The 20291-nt window shown below is 35.4% G+C and overlaps 1 protein-coding gene across 21 annotated transcripts in view; it reads right to left on the bottom strand.

The window, feature by feature from the left end:
• Positions 1 to 312: 312 nt before the first annotated feature.
• Positions 313 to 20291, bottom strand: part of RIMKLB (ribosomal modification protein rimK like family member B) — an 86366-nt gene continuing 66387 nt past the window's right edge. For 6 of the 21 annotated variants that reach the window (XM_044385245.3, XM_057319012.1, XM_048216544.2 and 3 more), the window contains 3 exons: positions 19476 to 19679; positions 4008 to 11465; positions 313 to 496 (listed from right to left, as the gene is read on the bottom strand). In XM_044385245.3, the coding sequence (XP_044241180.1) occupies positions 11002 to 11465; positions 19476 to 19679 (668 nt within the window). In that variant the 3' untranslated portion in view covers positions 313 to 496; positions 4008 to 11001. The remainder of the gene's footprint in view (positions 497 to 4007; positions 11466 to 19475; positions 19680 to 20291) is intronic. The other 15 variants (XM_057319015.1, XM_057319018.1, XM_057319020.1 and 12 more) reach the window with 7 other exon arrangements.

The raw sequence follows: 20291 nt of genomic DNA, 5'->3' as shown, positions 1-20291 counted from the left end.
ATTATTTAGCATGGACAGATAAAGTGAGATGGAAAGGGGCAGGGGTAAATCCACATAATACATTTTACATGTAAAATGATACATATTTTAGTGCCTATATACTAAGGGGAGAAGTAATCATGTCAGAATATATTATAGAAAAATCAGTATGTCAAGAACCAAAGGAGTTTGAAAAGTGAAGAAAAGGAAGGAATAAAGAGAATGACACATGTGGAGCTAGACTTCAAGTCTAGCCATACAGACTGAAGTGAATTCATATAAGATGGAGCGGGCAGGAATAACTGCCAAAAGAACAAATCACACTCCATACTATTTCATTCCCAGTTCTGGTGTTTTTATTTTAGAAAACACATTGAATCAAACAGGTTAGAGCTACTGCTTCCTTGTTCTGGGTATTTCTATCCTCCATTTCAAAAAACATACAGTCAAATCTATCTTCGTCCATTCTGTGAATGAAGTAATAAGCAAAAAGGATCACTGGTTACTTCAAAAGAACCTAGAGGGGAAAAACACATACAGCTCACTTAAATCAGATTTAAACAGTCTTTATAATTAAGATGAGAAAAAAGAAAAATAAAATATTGAAAATTAACTGTGACAATAAAATATTACAAACTGTCTAGATTACCAAAACAATTCACGATTTTTTTTTTGTGATTACCACACTTTACCTTTGTGATCTCATCTGAAAAAGGTATACTAAGTATACTAAGGTACAGTCTGTTATTCTGACATATAAAGATGTATCAGCAATTTTATCCCTTAAAAATCCTATTAATAAAGACAACTGTGATTTTAGTCAAAAAAACTATACCAAGAGGAAAACCTTGAGTCAAAAATAATTACCACACAAAATAAACATAAAATTATAACAAATGCCTGAACAAAATTAAATTTAAATGTTATGTTCTTGGGGCGCCTGGGTGGCACAGCGGTTAAGTGTCTGCCTTCGGCTCAGGGTGTGATCCTGGCGTTATGGGATCGAGCCCCACATCAGGCTCCTCCGCTAGGAGCCTGCTTCTTCCTCTCCCTCTCCCCCTGCTTGTGTTCCCTCTCTCGCTGGCTGTCTCTATCTCTGTCGAATAAATAAATAAAATCTTAAAAAAAAAAAAAATTTAAATGTTATGTTCTTATCCTATTACCTTAGGTTACATTTTTTTTTTTAATTTTTATTTTAAGTGGGCTCCAGGCCCAGTGTGCAGCTTGAACTCACAACCATGAGATCAAGAGTCACACATTCTACCGACCGAGCCAGCCAGGCGTCCCTAGGTTACATTTTCAGTAAGTTATACAATAAACAATAAATTTTGGTTCAGATTAAAATTCAAGTTGGTCATCTTCTTTCACTTCTAAAGCACTGATCTCTATACGAACCATCTCTGTATGAACTATATGAAAATTTGTGATAAAAACAAATCTGTTAGAAAATATTTAGAAATTCTAACCATATGAACTTAGACTGTGTAGTCTTGTGTTCCATACTGGTATACATAATGTCAATTGGCATTAGGATAAATATTTTTTAATCGAAGGTAACTTCCTTTTACACTTCTTTAAAAAAAAAAAAAAGGAACAGAATACTGCATATTTAGTCAATGGTATCACAGTTATTCTATTCACATTACTATTCAGCCATGGTATACTAGATCTAAGGAATCCATTCCTCTTCTCCCTTAACCAGAAATCGCAAAGAACCTGAAGGCTTCTTTGTGTCTTAACAAGGGACACCTTTTCATTACCAAACCCTATAAATGATGTACTTATTAATTTTACACATAAGCCATCTAAAACAGTCACCCACAGCTTGCCTTACTATGCTTTATTTGAACAGATGCCCCACCACATTAGATAACCACAAGCACAAATAGTGATAACTTTTTATTGGTATATCACAGTTCTTATTACAGAGCATTTCATTTCTTCAGTTACTACAACAGATTTGGAAAGATGCATGATATATAATGCAATCAGCACTTTATTAGCAGGTAGGAGACTTGGGCCCTTGCTCTGGCTAGCATATTCAAGATTATAATATATAGCCTCTAAGCTTTCTAGCTTAAAAATTCTAAACTTCTTTGGCAGGCACTTGTATGCGGCAGTTCAATCTGCTACTACATATATTAATAGGAAACAGGAGTCCTTTTCTTTAAATAATAATTTCTCCTCTGGATATCCTGTTCTCACCATCTATAAAATTTGAAAACAATTATTTGTGTGCTACTTTAACAAAGCTAATTAACACTTCTGAAATGTTTACATGTATATCCCAGGAAAAAACTTATTACCTCAATTACTTTTATCTGAAAGACTAAAAGTTTATTTTCTCTCCAGTTATAAAATACCTAAGTCATAACGCTGCACTGCATATTCAGAAGTTGCTGAGAGTAGATCTTTAAAGTCCTCATCACCAAAAAAAAAAAAAAAAAAAAAAAAAAAAAAAATTCTGTGGGGTGCCTGGGTGGCTAAGTGTCTGCCTTTGGCTCAGGGAGTGATCCCGGCATTAAGGGATCGAGCCCCGCATCTTGCTCCTCCACTGTGAGCCTGCTTCTTCCTCTCCCACTCCCCCTGCTTGTGTTCCCTCTCTCTCTGGCTGCCTCTCTCTCTGTCAAATAAATAAATAAAATATTTAAAAAAAAATTTCTGTAATTATGTACAGTGATGCATGTTACCTAGACTTACTATGATCATTTCTCAATGTATACAAATATTAAATCATTGTGTTGTACATTCAAAACTTACAGTATATGTCAATTATATCTCAATAAAAATTTTATTTTCTCTAGTAAATGTCTATAAAATAATTACTGATTTGCTGATTTCCTGATTTCACTATAAACCTGAAAAAATCAGAATCAATTTGAAGCTAAAGTCTAGATGAAATTAACCACCACAGGACTTTTCTTTCTATCCAAGTGATCTTAAAACAGCTTGTTTCCAGCAACAATAAAGATACAGATAGTTAAACATGTGGCTGAATCCGTAAATGGATCTGCATCTTATTTAAATTTCAATTCTGAAATTTAATCTTTCCAGGGACTTAAAAATCCCAATTTCTTCTATTCTATTCTTCTCTCTAAAGTCTAAAACAATCACGATGTTGATACTCTGATTAAAATGTCTTAAGACCATTGTTGATGCAAAGAAAATAAAGCTGTTTATCCTGGCAGATACAGACACAGAGAATATAAATGAAAAGGGGAGGACACACACATACAGAAAAAAAGGGAAGCAGAGATGAAAAACGGCAACACTGGAAAAGTAAAATTCTGACGGAATGAATGAGAGAGAGAGGCAATACAGGGAGACCAAGAAGAGGAAGAGATACAAAGACACTGAGGAAAAAACCCAACTGAAGAAAATGGAAGAGTAAGAGCAGATACAGAAAAGCAACAAAAGGTGAACAGAGTGGAACTCATGAGTAGACACAAAGACAAGGAAATGGGACTACACAGTTAAGACACAGCTAGCTGAAGAAAAAATCATTTTCACCTCGTTAAGTTTTCCAAATTACCCACTTTTGTTGCTATCTTCCCAGTGTTGCCACTGAAAAGGAGACACTTTTATTTCTACAAAATGGTTAAACAAAGTGTATTTCATTTATCTTGCAGATTTTTTAAAAATCTGATTTATTGTGAGAAGCATAACTTTTGCCATCATTGAGGTTCACATATTGGATGTGAAAGAGTAACCTGACGGGGGGGGGGGATTCTTTTATAATGTATACACCTATCAGATAATCACAGTGTTGTACACATTTATCTTACAATTGTCAATTATACCTCAATAAAGCTGGAAAAAGGTTCATATATATCAATCTATTGGGGAAAGATCCCTAATTTTACATATTGCTAATTTTTTTTTTTTTTTTCCAAAGCAAAAAATGATAGTACCCTAGTTAGGCCAAATTCATCTTAGACAAGGACCTACACAGCCATTTATGATTTCATACCAAAATGGCACATAATACCACTAGACTGATAACACATTCTTAGTTGAAGATAACTTACCATTTAGAGTCAAAATCCAAACATTTTAGTCCTGCTTCCGTTTTTTGCCCCCTTTGCTTCACTTGATATGTTATGCTCTATCTCTTCTATGTAGATTCTTTCAGTAGCCATCAATCTGAAGAATTCCTTCTTCTGCTGCCACCTACCAGTTTATCTCTCTGCTGCAGCAGAAGGGTATATAGAAAAAGTTCTTGCTTACTATTCAGATTAAATGGAAAAACTCCTTTCTTTAACATTTCATATTTTCACATGTGTATGAGCTCCCTCACTGATTCCCCAAGACCTCCCCGCCAAAGTCAAAACAACAAAAAACCCAATCACAGAAAATCAAACAACATATGATCAATATTCATGCTAAGCTGGGAATTTTTTTTTAAGTGGAAAGATTTAGACACTCAGCAGCTGCCATCTCAAGGAACCATTTCTTTTGTTACACTTTCCTATCATCTATCCCTACGATCTTATGAATAAGTGTGCAACTTAAAATTTTAATGAGGTAATAGTGCACAACTCCTGCAAATTTTAAGTTCAGAGACTATAAAGAATTGTGGAAGATGCAGCAATAAAGGAGTTTTTAATAGTAATTCTAGAAACTAAAGGCGTTAGGTGCTTTACCTGTATGAGTTTTCAATGTTCTGGACTGCTTATTGCCCAATGGCTCTGAATACATTAAAACACGAACACATACGCCACCTATATTTAAAATAGGGTAGCATTTGTATGCCCATACAAGCATTGGGTATATCTTTTGCAAGAGTAATAAAGTCACTGAGTCCTTTTAAAAGGACTGATCACAAATGCACATTTCCTCAAACTGTATACATACACAAAAAAATTAGGGTGAAAAAGGGAGACAGAGGGACAAATGTAATAGCAGTTTTAGAACTGGAAACTAACACAACATAAATATTTTCCGTTTGTTAAAGTCCTCAGATTCATTTCTATTCCCATTCTCCTTGTCACTGAAGGTCTAGGTTCCAAGTTTATTCTGTATTAGCTACTAAAGAACAGTATCCACTAATGAACTAGTAATAAAAGTAATGGCTTGTTTTTGTTCCACCCTCCCACTACCTTTACCCCAAAACAGGTAGTTTTGCCAACATAAAAAATAAAACAAACACTGACATAAGCACCAAAGGCTAGTCAACAGTGGCACTGCAGTGACATTGTTTCTACTTTCTCATTCCTTCCCCCGATCTCAAACCCCACCCTTTGACCTCTGTATATGGGATGAGCCTGAGCAGGAGAGGTGGTGATGTCAGGACTGCGCCGTTCCCACGGATGCTCCTAGAGGCCTGCTGTGCTTCTGGGAACTGGGGCACAGTGATGTCTGTCTGACTGAAACCTAAAACAACAACAATTCACCCCACCCCTCATGTTCCCAAACCCCACAAGAGCAGCCAGGTATATATGCTATATAAGGCCCAGCTAGTAAGTTTGAATATGGTGAAATCTGAAAGCAAGATCATTCTTAACAAGTCCGTGATCTTCACGGACATAGCAGAATGGAGACTGTTAAATTCTCCATGTCCCATGGAATCACATAGTCCACACATTCTAATATTGGCGATTATTAGCAAGAGAACAAGGTTCTCTGGTACAAGCCTTTTTTAGTATATATCTCAAATTCCTTCAGGAGGCAGTTGGGATTCCTCTGTTAGTAAATTTTAGTTCAACACATACATATTTTTGTCTTAGGATGTTTAGGGAAGAGACTGGCCCTATCTTATATGAGTGAATTGAAGCACAAAACAGGTTAATGATTTATGCCTTCAGCTATAGAATGCATTACAAGCCATGATATCCTATTAGCTAACTAGTGAACTTAAAACCTCTTCGGATAGGACATCTGAAGTCACAGAATAAAATTGTGCAGAAGTCTATCTTGAAAATGTCCTGACCACTGTCACTAAAATTCTACCTAGCAGAAAGAGGATTATCTTCCCAATGATAACAACTTATATTAGAACTAAAACTTTAGGAAAGACAGGAGAAAGGAGGAAAGGGCAAGGGACTGGGGTAGACAGAGAAGGGTATACTACATTAACTAACGGAAAGGCTACATTAAAATGGACAAGTTGTATTCCTATTCCTGCCACTAACCTTGTTTTATATTTTACAGTCTTGGTTAATGGGCTTAATGATTTGTGCTTCAGAAATGCCCTCCAATCTGTTCAAACCTGTAATTTTTTAAATATTTGAACTATTATGATAACCTGAAACTATTCGTATCTATCTCTTTGTTAGAACTAGTGTCTTAGAAATGCTAAAATGATTAGTTCTGAAATCACACTGTTCCTAAAATAACTGAAATGTTTTCTATTATCTTTGTCTCATCATTCCTTTTCACTTTTATAATGATGTCACACAAAGAGAAGTACTAAGATCAACTCAACACTATGGTAAGTTTTTACCATATATATAACCTAGAACCTAATTTTACCTTTTCAAAACTCTAGTTTTCCATACCTGTCAACTCCTAATTGATGTCTTTATACTGTGAGCTCACTGTGTATTCGGAACACCAACCCCTGAAAAAGCTTAAGCCAGAGTAGCACAATGGAAGAAACAAACAAACCCAAAACAAAAACAAAGCCAAAAAGTCACACTCTGAAATACTTAATTATAGACATATATGCAAGGAATGGAGTTATCTAAATGGCCAAGTAAATCCCCAAAGAAAGTTTGGAGTTCATCCCAACCAACTCAAACTTTACCCCCAAAAGTTCTTCTTTAATCAAATTATTTGTTAGATATACTTATGCGTTATTTTCTAAACAAGAGTTTTTACAAACCCATGGTTGCCTTTAAAGTACATGAAGAAAAATTTTTAAAAAGAAAGTCAAGTTAGCCTTGGGATGGAAAGAAAGGAGAGTCAAATTACCTGCAAGCAGGCTGGGGCTGTGCCTGAATCCAAACCGCTGCATTTACCATTCATTATACAGCTGCATTATTGGGGGAAGGGGAGTTTAGAAGGGCACTGACCCCGAAAGTTCTCAATACTTCTCACTCATCATCAGGAAGGGGGAAGAAGGAAAGTTTTTTCTCTGGGTATTTTTTTGTTTGTTTGTTTTTGTTTTTTTGGCTCCTGAAAAGGCTGGCAAAGAACAGTAACAGTGCAAGCAGTTAGAATATTTCTTTAAAAACAATTTTAAAAAATGCAAAACATTAAGGAATTTAAAACACCAAACTTCCGTTAATATAGAAAGAATTTTCACTAGAGTTAGGCAGCCACCCCAAAACAGCATGGCAAAAGGGCACTGATATAAAGGAAATAAAATACCACACAAAAATCCAAAACAAAACTAAAAACATTTCAAATTAAACCTGGAAGACTAGAAGATTCCAACAGCAGATTTCTGTCCACTACTGAAACATTCCAAAATCCAAGCTTCAAAGGCGCCTAAATGTATCTTAAAATGAAACTTTGGTTTTTTTTTTTTAAGAAAAAAAAAAAAGAAAGAAAGAAAGCAGTGAACCTGGTTATAATCCTGCAATATATTACATTTAAAAATATCCTAGTACAACAAAAACAAATTTTAAATGAAATTAAACAAACAAACAAACAAATAAAAACAGTAGCAGCAGAGGTTACCTGTCTGAGCACCTACATTTTCTTAGGAGGGGATCGTGTCTCACCAGCCATATAGCCCATAAACCTTCTCAAAAAGAGTGAGCCAGGAGAAAAATGTAACACAAGATTTGATTTCACAATGTCTCTAAGCTCCCCAGGCCCCAAACCAGGGATTCACTGAATGAAGAGAATTTGTTTTTCCATTGTTTTCTTCTTGAGAAAAAGAAGAGATGATTTTGAAAGTCAATTCTTTCAATGCCTTCGATACCTTCTCAAAAGTCTGATAAAGTGCTTGATGAAAGCAAGTCTCTTGGTGGATTTTTCTAACGTTCCAGCATATTTTCTTATTGATAGCATATACAGAAAGATTTCAAAGTTCAGTGGAGCAAAAGCCAGCAGAAATGACCAATTATTAGGCACCAAAAAAAGAAAAAAACTATTAAAAATTTTAAATGGAATAGTTTGTGGGTGGGTGTGTGCGTGTGTGTGTATGTACAGTCCAGTTTTCATCATAGGTAACATAAAAACAGTATCAGAAAGAATTACTTTTAAAATACAATTAAGAATTACAATTTTAACAATACACAATTGTACAATAATTCAGATTTGGGCATGATAAGAATTATACATATCTGATAAGTACATTTTTACCTCTCATAATAACAATGAAAATTATACAAAAGTTATTAAACAATATGAAAATATATTTAACTTTCACTTAAATATCTGGAGTGTTTCATTTGGGTTCTTCCAGAATGATTTGTTCATATTCTTTACCTTAATTTGAGGGAGTTCAAGAAGATATTCATGTTTTTAAACTCTAAGATGATCATTCCTAACCTCTTCATTCTAACATGTGAGTGTACGAATCCAGAAATAGGCTGGTAAAGTTATGTTTTAATATAGTGTGAATGTACAAAAGATTGATCAGTAGTGAATAAAGCTAAAGATGAAATAATCTCAGATAATTCTTGTATTTGGTTAGTTTGGTAAAATGTTTTTAAAGGTATATCTACATTTTTCCTGACACCTTATCCCACCCAACACAAACCCTGAGTTTTTCATCAAGTAGAGAGGGTGTTATATTTATGTTTTAAAATTCATAAATCTATATACATGTGCTATGTAAGTATTTAATGTATAATTTATGTGACAACCAGATGCTCTCTACACAATGACGTGAATAATGACTTAATTAAGCACTTCTTTCTCCCTCATTTATTTCTCTATCCCAAATATGCATCCTCCTATGGTCGTTCAGTGAAAGAAGTACCAAGTATTACTCTCTATTAATGAGTCAGAGGTACTTACATACATATGTAAGGCCCAGAATAACCCTATGCAAGTCAAATTCTTTTATATGAGATTAGAATATCCTAAATTAGAAATTCCTCTTATTATCATCTTTTTCTGAGGTGAAATGAGACATTGCACAGATTAGAGGTACTATTCTATTTGCCAACAATCAACCTTTCACTCAATTTTAATATTATTTAATTCTATGGAAAAAAAACAAATTTTATTACATTCCTTTTTAAAATGGGGGGAAAACTGTACAAGCATGATCAAACCTCTGTTAGAGCTGGTTAATACTGATCTTTTATTATTGCCTCGAAGTCTCTCTAGTAGTGTCCGAGAAATTATGTTTAAGGTCCATCTGAAGGAAAAAAGCACTGGAGAGGCAAGAAAGGACTCAGGTAAAAGCTTCAGAGGATTGTAGTGAGATGGAACTTGCTGTTTAAAAAAATTACGTTGAGCTCTGGAGCATCTCCATTTCTTAACACACCTTCCAAACCCATTATTCAAATAGATTTACCCATGTTGTAAAGGCTCGTGTTATGTACCATTTTGGGGCTTTTATAATTCAGAAATTAAAGGAATATAAAGAGTGGACAGTATTGAAGGCTTCAGAGTTGGGCTATAAGAGACTTAATACTGCAAAATAAGTCCCCAAACAAAAACGTCCAGTCCACCCCACCCTAAAACCTATGTGTAATAGGAGAAAATGCACAGCCAGAAGCATAGAAAAGCATGTAGCCTTAAATAAATCATACACTGAACAGTCTAGAACCAAAGAAAAAACCAAACAACATACATATACATAAAAAGGCCTAAGAAGCATCTATTCTGTTTGTCTTTAGTGAGTACCTCTACCCCAGTGTAGTTATTAAAACAAGTTATCTGTTATTTAAGGTAAAAACTGTGTTTCCCCATCATGCTCCATTTTCTGGAATCTATCCTTTTTGATTGGTTGGTGTAAACAAAAAGCAAAACACATACACATGCATGCGTGCACACACACATATATACTCCCTCCTAAAATGTGAAAAATGCAAATATATAATGCTGGTATTATAAAATCACTTCAGCTTTATACTTAAGAACTTATAGGCCCTCGATTTGCCCCCCAAAAATATTCTTCCTTGTCCTTATACTTTAAATGCCCAACCACCAAAAGAAAAAAGAAAAAGGAAAAGGCTTTAAATGCACATGTTTCAAGTCAGTGTCTTGTTAACAAAAAAGGTAGCACTTTCTTCACTTTGGCCATTGTTAAAGATGCAGGCATAGATCAGGGAATGTTAGACTAGCATGTATTAAAAAAAAATGCAACATTAACAGAGCATATATCTTTCAAAAAAGATTAAAACACTAACAAATACAAGTCAATGCACATATTTTAAACTAGTGTAATTTTATCTACATTGGAGTAAATGTCATTTTGTGTACCAGACATTGCAATACTGTTCATTTCCCTTTCATCATACGAAAATGCCAATTCTGTCATTAAGAAACCTTTATTGGGTCATATTAATGTTGCCCTCCCACCCAAATTAAGGGAAAACCAAAAAACAGAAATAATAAATCCCAGTAAAAGAGCTCCTCAAGATTTCATAAACTATGAACGTTAAGTTGCTAGTTAATATCGTAAAGGCAGAATTTTCAGGTTTGTATGTAAAAATTCCTATAATTTAGATAGATGTTTTCCTCACTCATTACAAATCTTTGCAACACAATGTGAAGTTATGCTACGTCAAAATTTGTAGTAACTGTACAAAAACAAAAGCAAGCGACCATGAAAAACACTGTGTTCTTCATGGCCTGAGAGCATACACTTTGAGTAATTTAAAAGGGTAACTATTATAGAGCCTGACATTTTTCTGTATCTCACCTCTTCTGCCATTCTATCTGTATCATCTGTAAATGAAAGTCAGTAACATCTTAATAGCAGAGGTCTAGTCTATCTCCCCTTCCTTCTCTCCTAACTAATCCTACTCAATTTTCTCTCATCTTCCTGAGTACCTTCCATGAACAGCATTGCAAGTAGGTTAAAAAAAAAAAAAAAGAAAGAAAGAAGAAAAAAAGAAGAAAAAGAAAGTGAGTTTTACAAGGGTTTTGTTGGTTAATTATTTACCGGTGGAGTCACTCCACCAGGAGTTTGATTTCATTGGCTATCAGCTGGTTCATGTTGAATAGGCCCCCTGGGAGCTTGGTGAGTAGCTCTCGCTCCGTGCTTTCAGGGTCGCTGTCAACAGAGCTGGAACTTGCGCTCATGTTGTCGACAGCAGTGCTGGCTGGGGGACCCAGCTCCGGCTCACTAGTCTCACTGGCCGTGGACACCACGGAGAGCAGGGACATACGCCGGGTGAGCCGGCCAGAGGGCAGGAGGGAGGCGGCATAGTCCGCTATGATACCAGCTACATCTAGATTACAAGCCTTATCAAAGGCGATGAAACCTACATTTGCATTGGCCTCGCAGACACAGAAGGAGCCGTCATCTTTCATCAATAGGTCAATGCCACACACATCCATCCCCAGGATATTAGACACCTGGATAGCTAGCTGCTTCCCTTGTTCACTCAAGGAGCACATCATCCCCACACCACCTGGCAAAAAAGAAAACAAGACAAGTTACCAAAATGATAAATTTTTGGAGTAAAACTAAAGCTTGCCTCTAATGCTGTCTTTTAAATCAGTAGTGGGAACAAATGTGCCATTCTAGTGTAAAACTGTGACTTCCGAAGTCTGAATTTCCTTCATTAAAGAATCCCCGTCCAATTCAGGCAAAGAAATAACTCAGTGCTTTTTCAATACGCTATTTTTTTCTGAGACTGCATTAAACTTTCACAGAAACCGATTTTACTTGCAATAATATGGATCGAAGTGAAGGTATTCTAAAGACTTCATATTTTTATGAAGGCAGAGGAGAGTAGAAAATGGAGAGTATCAGGGACAACTGTTACCTTCTCAAATAATAGGAGGAAATACGTGTCTGATTTAAGCACAGGGAAAGAGAAGTTAACTACTAATAGAATGTAAAACCACGGATGAGCATCCAGATTGAATCTGGCAACAGGGGTGAAAATGGAATTAATGGTACACCATATAAACCAGCAAACACAAAATAAAACTGAAAGAATAAAATGAACTGTATTGGCAATTACACTAGAAACAAACAAATTTCCCATGGAAAAGGTGGAAACTGGTCAGACTGGTATGAAAGACAAAGTTTATCTATAGATAAACTTGCTGTACCAAATGAAAAAATTTTTGAAAACTAAAGGGATGGGCAAAGAGATAAGGGACAAAGGCAAAAACAAACTTCACTTCATAGCCTTATACCTCTTGAATATAGTATATACCCATTTTTCCTTTATCAAATATTGACAATAAACGACCATGTGTTTGCCCAAAACAAAACAAGACCCTAATAATTTTTTTTAAGAGAAAAGACAGAGCTTGTTAGTGGGGGTTGGGACAGATGGAGGGGGAGAGAAGGAACCCCAAGCAGGCTCCATGCTCAGCTCCGCTTGAGATCTCACTGCCCTGAGATCATGAACCTGAGCCAAAATTGTGAGTCACATGTTCAGCCGAAGGAGCTGAGGGGCCCCAACAAATTATAAAACGCTTTTTACAGGCAACATTCTCTCACAATAACCCAAGAAGATTAGAAATTAGAAATTAATGATTTAAGTAACCAAAAAGTTATTAAGGACTTAGAAATTAGATCACTGATCCCCTAAATTAAAGGAAAATAAATACCATCTGTAAAAACACTTCATACCAAAACTTTTATTTTGAAATTAGAAAGAAGACATTAAGTACTCTTAGAAAAAGAAACTGAGAAATTTAATAAAGAGAAAACGTTGAATGACTACAACAGAAAAAATAGGAGGAAAAAAAATCCAAATGCTACTTTGACAAAATTATGAATGATATCCAAGACAGAACTGCAGACAATAAAGAGATTCAAATAAACATAAGCAATCATCTCATGAAACTAAAACTAAAACCTGAAACCTAAAACAAATGGCTCATTTCTAAGCAAATGAGAAATCACCAACATTGATCCAAGAAGAAGCAAACTTTATTAAACAGGCCAACTATTATTACAGAAGAGACTGGAAAGGTGATAAAAGAGCTACTTCTACAAAAAGAATCAGGACCAGATGGGTTCAAAGTGGAGTTTTCTTTAGCTATCCTTTATTCTGATGTTAACTTTACCTATAGAATGCCCTAGGAAAAGACTGAAAATTCCCCCAATACACTGAATAAAAACCAATGTTATATAACCTTGATATTAAAAATGATCACAATGTCTTAAAAAGTAACATTACAGACCAATCTTTAATTATTAAAATACATGTAAATATTCTACATGAAATACTAAAGGAATCCCAATGTAAAAATATGCTAATACCTCTTTAAAGAAGGTTTATTCTAGAAATGCAAGGGTAGTTCAAAAACTGTTTTAAATCTAAAATTTATCAACACAACCCATTACGCATCAAGAAATTAAAGGTGGAAAACACACTAATGATCTTATCAATATAAGGATTTCAAAAGGCACTGGATAAAATTAGACAACCATTCCTACTTAAGAACTCTAGTAGAATAAAGCTACTTAAAAATATTCTAAATAGCAAAACTTTAAATCTATTTCAACAAAAATCAGAAACTTAGATACTTACAATCCTTACTTAACACTGTACTGGAGGTTCTAAAGCAGTGGTTCTCAACAGGGGAGAATTTAGAAACTGAACGGTGGCATTTTGGGCTGTTTAACTGAGATTAGAGGAAGGCTATAGCTATAGCCGGCATTTAGTAAGCTGGCATTTAGTGGTTACTGGTCAGAAATGTTAAACAAAACGACAACAAATATAATAAAAGCCAATTCATATACAAGTACACATAATTACCAATAAGCTCTGAAAAGATACTCCCATCATTAACAGTTAAGAAAATAAAATTAAATTAACAGTGAGAGAGCTTTTAACTGCCATTAGGTGGGGAAAAACTTAAGACAAAAGAAAAAGTAACAGTGCTTGAGAAGGGGGAGGAAAAAAGGGTATTTTAGTATGTCAGACTTAAAAATACACTTATAGCCTTCTGGCAAATTAATCTGGCCACATCTATAAAAATTAAATATAGGAGTGCCAGGATGGCTCAGTCATTAAGCGTCTGCCTTTGGCTCAGGTCATGATCCCAGAGTTTTGGAATGGCTCCCTGCTCACAGGGTAGCCTGCTTCCCCCCCGCCCATTCCCCCTCCTTGTGTTCCCTCTCTCGCTGTGTCTCTCTGTCAAATAAATACAATCTTTTAAAAAATTAAATATAAAAATATTTTGAGCCAGTAATACCAATCTTGAAACTCATCAACACAAAAGTACCAGTATGTAAAAGCATTATTCACAAAGATATGCATTTATAGCAACATGCTCACAGTGGCAAAAACTGAAAGGAAGTGCAAATCAATAAAGGGACCTATATAGTAGGTAAAAGGAGAGTAGAAGACGTAAGGAAAATGGGAGGGGGAGAGGATGAAAAGGATGATATTTAAATAATTTTATAAAATTATTTCTTTGTATAAAACTATTTAAAATGTTTTAAAGTCAACCAAACCTATTCATTATGGAAAAACCGAAATAGTCTTTGCAAAAATAGCTTGAAAGCTGATTTCCAGTACTAACCATAATTATGTAACATTTAGTTAACTATCCATCAGATGTGTCTATGTAATTTCACATAACTGAGATCATATTACAGTTAATAAACATTAAGAAAAGTACAGAGGCACACAGCTTAACAGTTTTAAAAAAAAAAGGCTAAATTCATGTCATTTACTTGAAAATCTAAATGATCTGCATAGCTTCCATGTAATTTTTCCAATTTTGGAAATCAACATATTCAAAGAGTGGCTAAAGAGGACAACTCTGGAGCCAAATAGTGTATTTGCATTCTGGCTGCACCATTATTAGATCCGTTATCTTGAGCAAGTTACCTAACTGTTCTGGGCCTTCCTCATCTCTAAAATGGGAATACTGGGGCACCTGGGTGGCTCAAATGGTTAAGCATCTGCCTTAGGCTCAGGTCGTGGTCCCAGGGTCCTGGGATTGAGCCCTGTTATCAGGCTCCCTGCTCAGCGGGGAGTCTGCTTCTCCCTGTGCCTTTCCCCTGGCTTGTGCTCTCTCTCTGTCTCGCTCACTCTCTCTCTCCCAAATAAAATCTTTACAAAAAATAAAATAAAATGGGAATGCTAACAATACCTAGCAATATCTAAAGAATAGTCACTAAACACTTGCTACAATACCAGAACTGAAGAGATGTAGTTACATTTACTGTAAATACTGAATAAAAGAGAATATTCATATAAAAAAGGCCTCTGAACAACTTGCTTCCAGAAGGGAGGGGATGGGGAGGATGGGTAAAATAGGTGAAGGGGATTAAGAGGTACAAACTTCCAGTTATAAAATAAAGAAGTCATGGGGGTGCCTGGGTGGCGCAGTCCTTAAGCACCTGACTGTTTTTCACTCAGGTCGTGATCTCGGGTTCATGAGATTGAGCCCCACCTCCGGGGGCTCTCCCTTCCTCGCTTCCTCTTCCCCACCCGCCCTCCCCTGCAAGCATGTGTAAATCTTTTTAAAAAATAAATGAATAAATAAATAGGTCATGGAGATGAAAAGTATAGATGAAGGGAATATAGTCAGTGACACTGTAATAATGTTATATGGTGAGTACTGTGCTGATTGTGGTGAACACCGAGTAATTTACAGAATTATCAAATCACTGTGTTATACACATGAAACTAGGATGTCCACTACTTTGCAGTGATAAATATTTTTAAAATGTGAGATACACACACACACAAAGGAATATTTTTCAGCCATTAAAATAAAATCCTACCATTTGTAGCATGGATAAATATTGAGGGCATTATACTAAGTGAAGTCTGTATGATTGTATGTGGAATTAAAAAAACCCAAACTCACAGAAACAGAGAACAGATTGGCGGTTGCCAGAATGGAGTGAGGGGGGAGGCAGGGGAAATGGGTGAAGGTGGTCAATAGGTATAAGCTTTGTGTTATAAGATGAATAACTTCTGGGCATATAAGATATAGAATGATGACTACTGTTAACAATACTATATTACATATTTGAAAGTTACTAAGAGATTTTTTTAAGACTTATTTTTATTTATTTCAAATAGAGTGAGAGAAGCAGACTCCCTGCTAAGCACAGAGTGCCACAACATTGGCCTTGATCTCACAACCCTGAGATCCGGACCTGAGCCAAAATCAAGAATCAGACACTTATCCGACTGAGCCACCCACACGGCCAGAGAGTAGATTTTTTTTTTAAAGTTCTCACCACACACACACACACACACACACACACACACACACACCAGTAATATATGAAGCAATGGCTGTCTTAACTAATCTTACTGTGGTAATCATTTTGCAATATATACATATATAAAATTACTATGTTGTACATTTTAAACTACACAATGTTATGTGTCAATTACATCTTAATAAAGATGGAAAAATAAAAATCAGGATTATAAAAAAAAAAAAAAAAAGACTCCCTGGGCATAGAATAATGAGGGCATTCAATTTTGAAGAATAAGGTAGACTGACTGATAATCATATAGGGAATGAAGAGTATATAACAGACCAGAGGACCCTGAAACAGAAGAAAGATGGCATTACAAATCAGTAATGAACAGGCCATTCAATAAATAGTGCTGGGAAAACCAGCTGTTACTCATCTGGGGAAAAAAAGAAAATGGGATCTCTATCTTACACTGAACAACAAAATCAATTTCAGATAGCTTAACCACCTCAACATGGTAAGCGAAACTTCAAAAAATTTTAGAGGACTATATACAAGAATAGAATACAACCATAGGATGAAAAAGAATTTCCTCAATAAAAAAATAAATCAAAGAATGCATATATAAACCAAAAAAGAAGACTAGGAGCGCCTAGGGGGCTCGGTCAATTAAGCTGCTGCCTTCGGCTAAGGTCATGGTCTTAAGGTCCTGGGATGGAGCCCCATGTTGGGCTCCCGGCTCAGCCGGGAGTCTGCTTCTCTCTCTCTCTGCCTCTCCTCCCAACTCGTGTGTGCATGTGTGCGTGCGCACTCTTTTTCAAATAAATAAATAAAATCTTTGGAGGAAAAAAAAAGATGAGATATCATAAGCTGGGATGAAAACACTGCATTTACAATTCATGTAAATGATGAAGGATTTGAAATCAGATTACATAAGGACTCTTTTTCAAGTCATATTAAAAAAAGAAAAAAAAATCCCAATAAAAAAGGAGGCAAAAGACCTCAACAGGCAATTCACAGAAGATAGGTGAACAGGGTCTCAGAGATACAAATTAAAATAACATGATATAATCTCACACCAGTCTGACAAAACGTTTAAAGTCTATCAATATCACAAGTTGGCAAGAAGGTGGCACTACAAGAAAGAAACATTATATGACTTTGGACACTCATTTGGTAATATCTAGTAAAGGTGAAGTTATATAACTCACTAGAAAACAGAAATCCCACTTCTGAGTGAATGGGCCAACCTAGAAACACTCCTGGGCCTGTATCGAAGGATACAAAAAAATTTTCGTAGCAACACTGCTTCCAAAAGGCCCAAACTGGAGCAGTCAACAGGTAAAATTATGCAGCAGGGCAATTTAGTCAACTACTGCTACCATGTTGACATAGATGAATCTCAAAAATGAAGCTACGTGAAAAAAAGTAAAACATACAGTTATAAATCATTTATATGAAGTTTTATAACACACAAAACAATACCTTGTTTAGGAAGAAAAAAGTACTGAAAGTACTTTTAAGTGAAAGAGAAACATCAAGTTTAGAACTTGGGGAGGAGAGGGAGAAATGACCAGGGAGGGGGTAAACAGAGAACTTAATTAAATTAACATCTTATTTCTCAAGCTGGTTAATGGGTACAAACGAATCCTTTATATTATCCTACATACTTTCCTGTAAGCCTCAGTTACTTCAAAATTTAAAAAGTATCACTTAATACAAACTTAATTTACCTTTTTAGCTTCTTTGCTTAAAGTATAAAAAGTAATTGTTAATTAAATGTCCGGTATAAAGGTAAAAGGTAAAGGTGTCCCAGAAATGAAAAGATGCCATTCAGTTCTGTAGCGGCTAATAAGCATAATATGATGGGATGGAAAATGTAAAATGGGACATGAAGAACTAATGCCAGGAGGCATAAATTATTTTTCAAGAGTACAAAAGAGGCTTTATATCACTATTAGCTTTCAAATCCCCTGTGCTCCTATTCTATGCCACTATGCTGAATTTCACACTTACCAATAATGCTTTTCTTTACAGTTTACTCCATAAATTTATATTCCCAGCAAACTGTTATTGATTTTTGCATATATTTAAATTTCATATAAATGGAATCATACTACATGTATTCTCTTCTGTGACTTTCATTTTTTCTCTCAACATTATGTTTCTGAGATTTACCCCTGTGGTTGTGTATCTCAGAGGTAACGAGGGGTCAAATCATACAGGGCCTGTTAGTCTACTCTAAGACCATAGACTACTCTAATTTAAATGAAACACAAACCACTGGATGATTTTAAACAAAGCCTGACTTGATTTGACTTGTATTTTAAAAAGATCTATCACATCACTGTTGTGTTAGAAACAGACTATAGGAGAGTTAAGGATGGAAGCAAGAAGTCCAATTAGGGGCTACTATAAGTAATCCAAACAAGACAGTATTAATGGCAGAGATGAGAAACTGTCATATTTGGATACATTTTGAGAGTAGAAATAAAGAAACTGGAATCTGACAGTTTTGATATGTGGTATAGGACTCGATGACTAAGGATTTTGGTCTAAATGGGAGAGACAGAGTTGCTATTAAATGATAAGGAGAAAACTGGGGATGAAATACACTCGTAGGGGGAGTTGTATCGGGAGTTCACTTCTGGACAGGATTAAAATGTCTGTTAGACAACTACTGGTAGATATTGAGTAGGCAGTTATTTATATGTACTTGGGAGTTCAGGAAGAAAGCCTAAAATGGAGATATAAATTTGAAAATAACACAGATAGTATTTAAAGCCACGATCCAGATCAGATGACTAAGAAAATGAAATACACAGAAAAGAAAAAACCCTGACTAAGCTCTAAGGCACTTCAACAATAAGAGATCTTCAAAAATACATATTAAAGTAAATAAAAAACAGTAATCTTGTTTGGACCAATGGGTAAAACAGGTTAGGACCCAGCTTGAGTGAACGCCAATTACACACAAAATAAATATACTACCAAAGACAGAATCTTTAACTCTGGTCAGACATTTCATACAAGTGTGAACTGGGTTATAAATTGAGCATGGGTATAAAAGCAAATTTATGTTTCAGAGAAATCCAATTTTATTAATAGAAAAACAACTCAAAAGTATATTTATTATATTCACTATAAATCTACTGATCATAGTTACAAGTGAAAGATAATGTTTTTCAACTTATTAAGTAAAAAGAACTGTAGTTATATATGAATACTCACTGGACAAGCCGTAGTACTGCATATACTACAAAGACACCTGCATTGTTTTTACCTAGTGAGCAGTTGCTCTGCATCCTTCCATCTGTTGAACAACGTAACATGGTGCCAACCACACGGCCTCCTACAACAATGACACGTACATCCCGTCCATGAGACTCCTTAACATACTTCTGGAACAGGTATGGAGCTTCATGGCGAATAAGATGGCTTAGATCAGCCAAATGGTGCTTATCTCGAGCCAAGAAAACCGCTTTGCCTGAGGTTGAAAAAGAATAAAAAATATATGTGAGTCAAACTGTAAGCAGTTGATATGTATCACCTGCACCTTCTTGGGTCTCAACCTGCTCTTTCAGAATCAATTACTTTTTAACCAAAGTAACAATTATGATAATGAGTAAAACAAAGCAAAAATGTGTATAAAGATGAAGTTAATAATCTCCTACCACTCCCTTAATTCTTACAGTAATCTAGAATTTATTTCGGTATATGTCATGAAGAAGGGGTCTACGATTTGTATTCCCTGCAGGTGAGCCAATAATGCCAGCCTCATTTATTAGCAAAACACTTTCCTCTGAGTAAAAATGAGTCTTATATATTATTATACAATATATATAATATTTGCATAGAATAAAATAGCAGTATGTTACTACATACCTAGTTTTATTTCTGAGTTCACTAGTCAATTCCATCACTGTACTGGTCAAATTTTGTGCCAAAACAAATGGCTGTTTTTAAAACAGGGGTATGGGGCGCCTCGGTGGCTAAGTTGGTTAAACATCTACCTTCAACAAAGGTCATGATCCCTAGGATCCAGCCCTACATCAGGTTCCTGGCTCAAAGGGGAGTCTGTTTCTCCCTCTCCCTCTGC

This window comes from Ursus arctos, unplaced genomic scaffold (assembly GCF_023065955.2).
Source record: "Ursus arctos isolate Adak ecotype North America unplaced genomic scaffold, UrsArc2.0 scaffold_26, whole genome shotgun sequence".
In the NCBI taxonomy this organism is placed as follows: domain Eukaryota; kingdom Metazoa; phylum Chordata; class Mammalia; order Carnivora; family Ursidae; genus Ursus; species Ursus arctos.
Note: the sequence above shows the minus strand (reverse complement) of the source record. Positions and strands in the feature narration are given on the sequence as shown.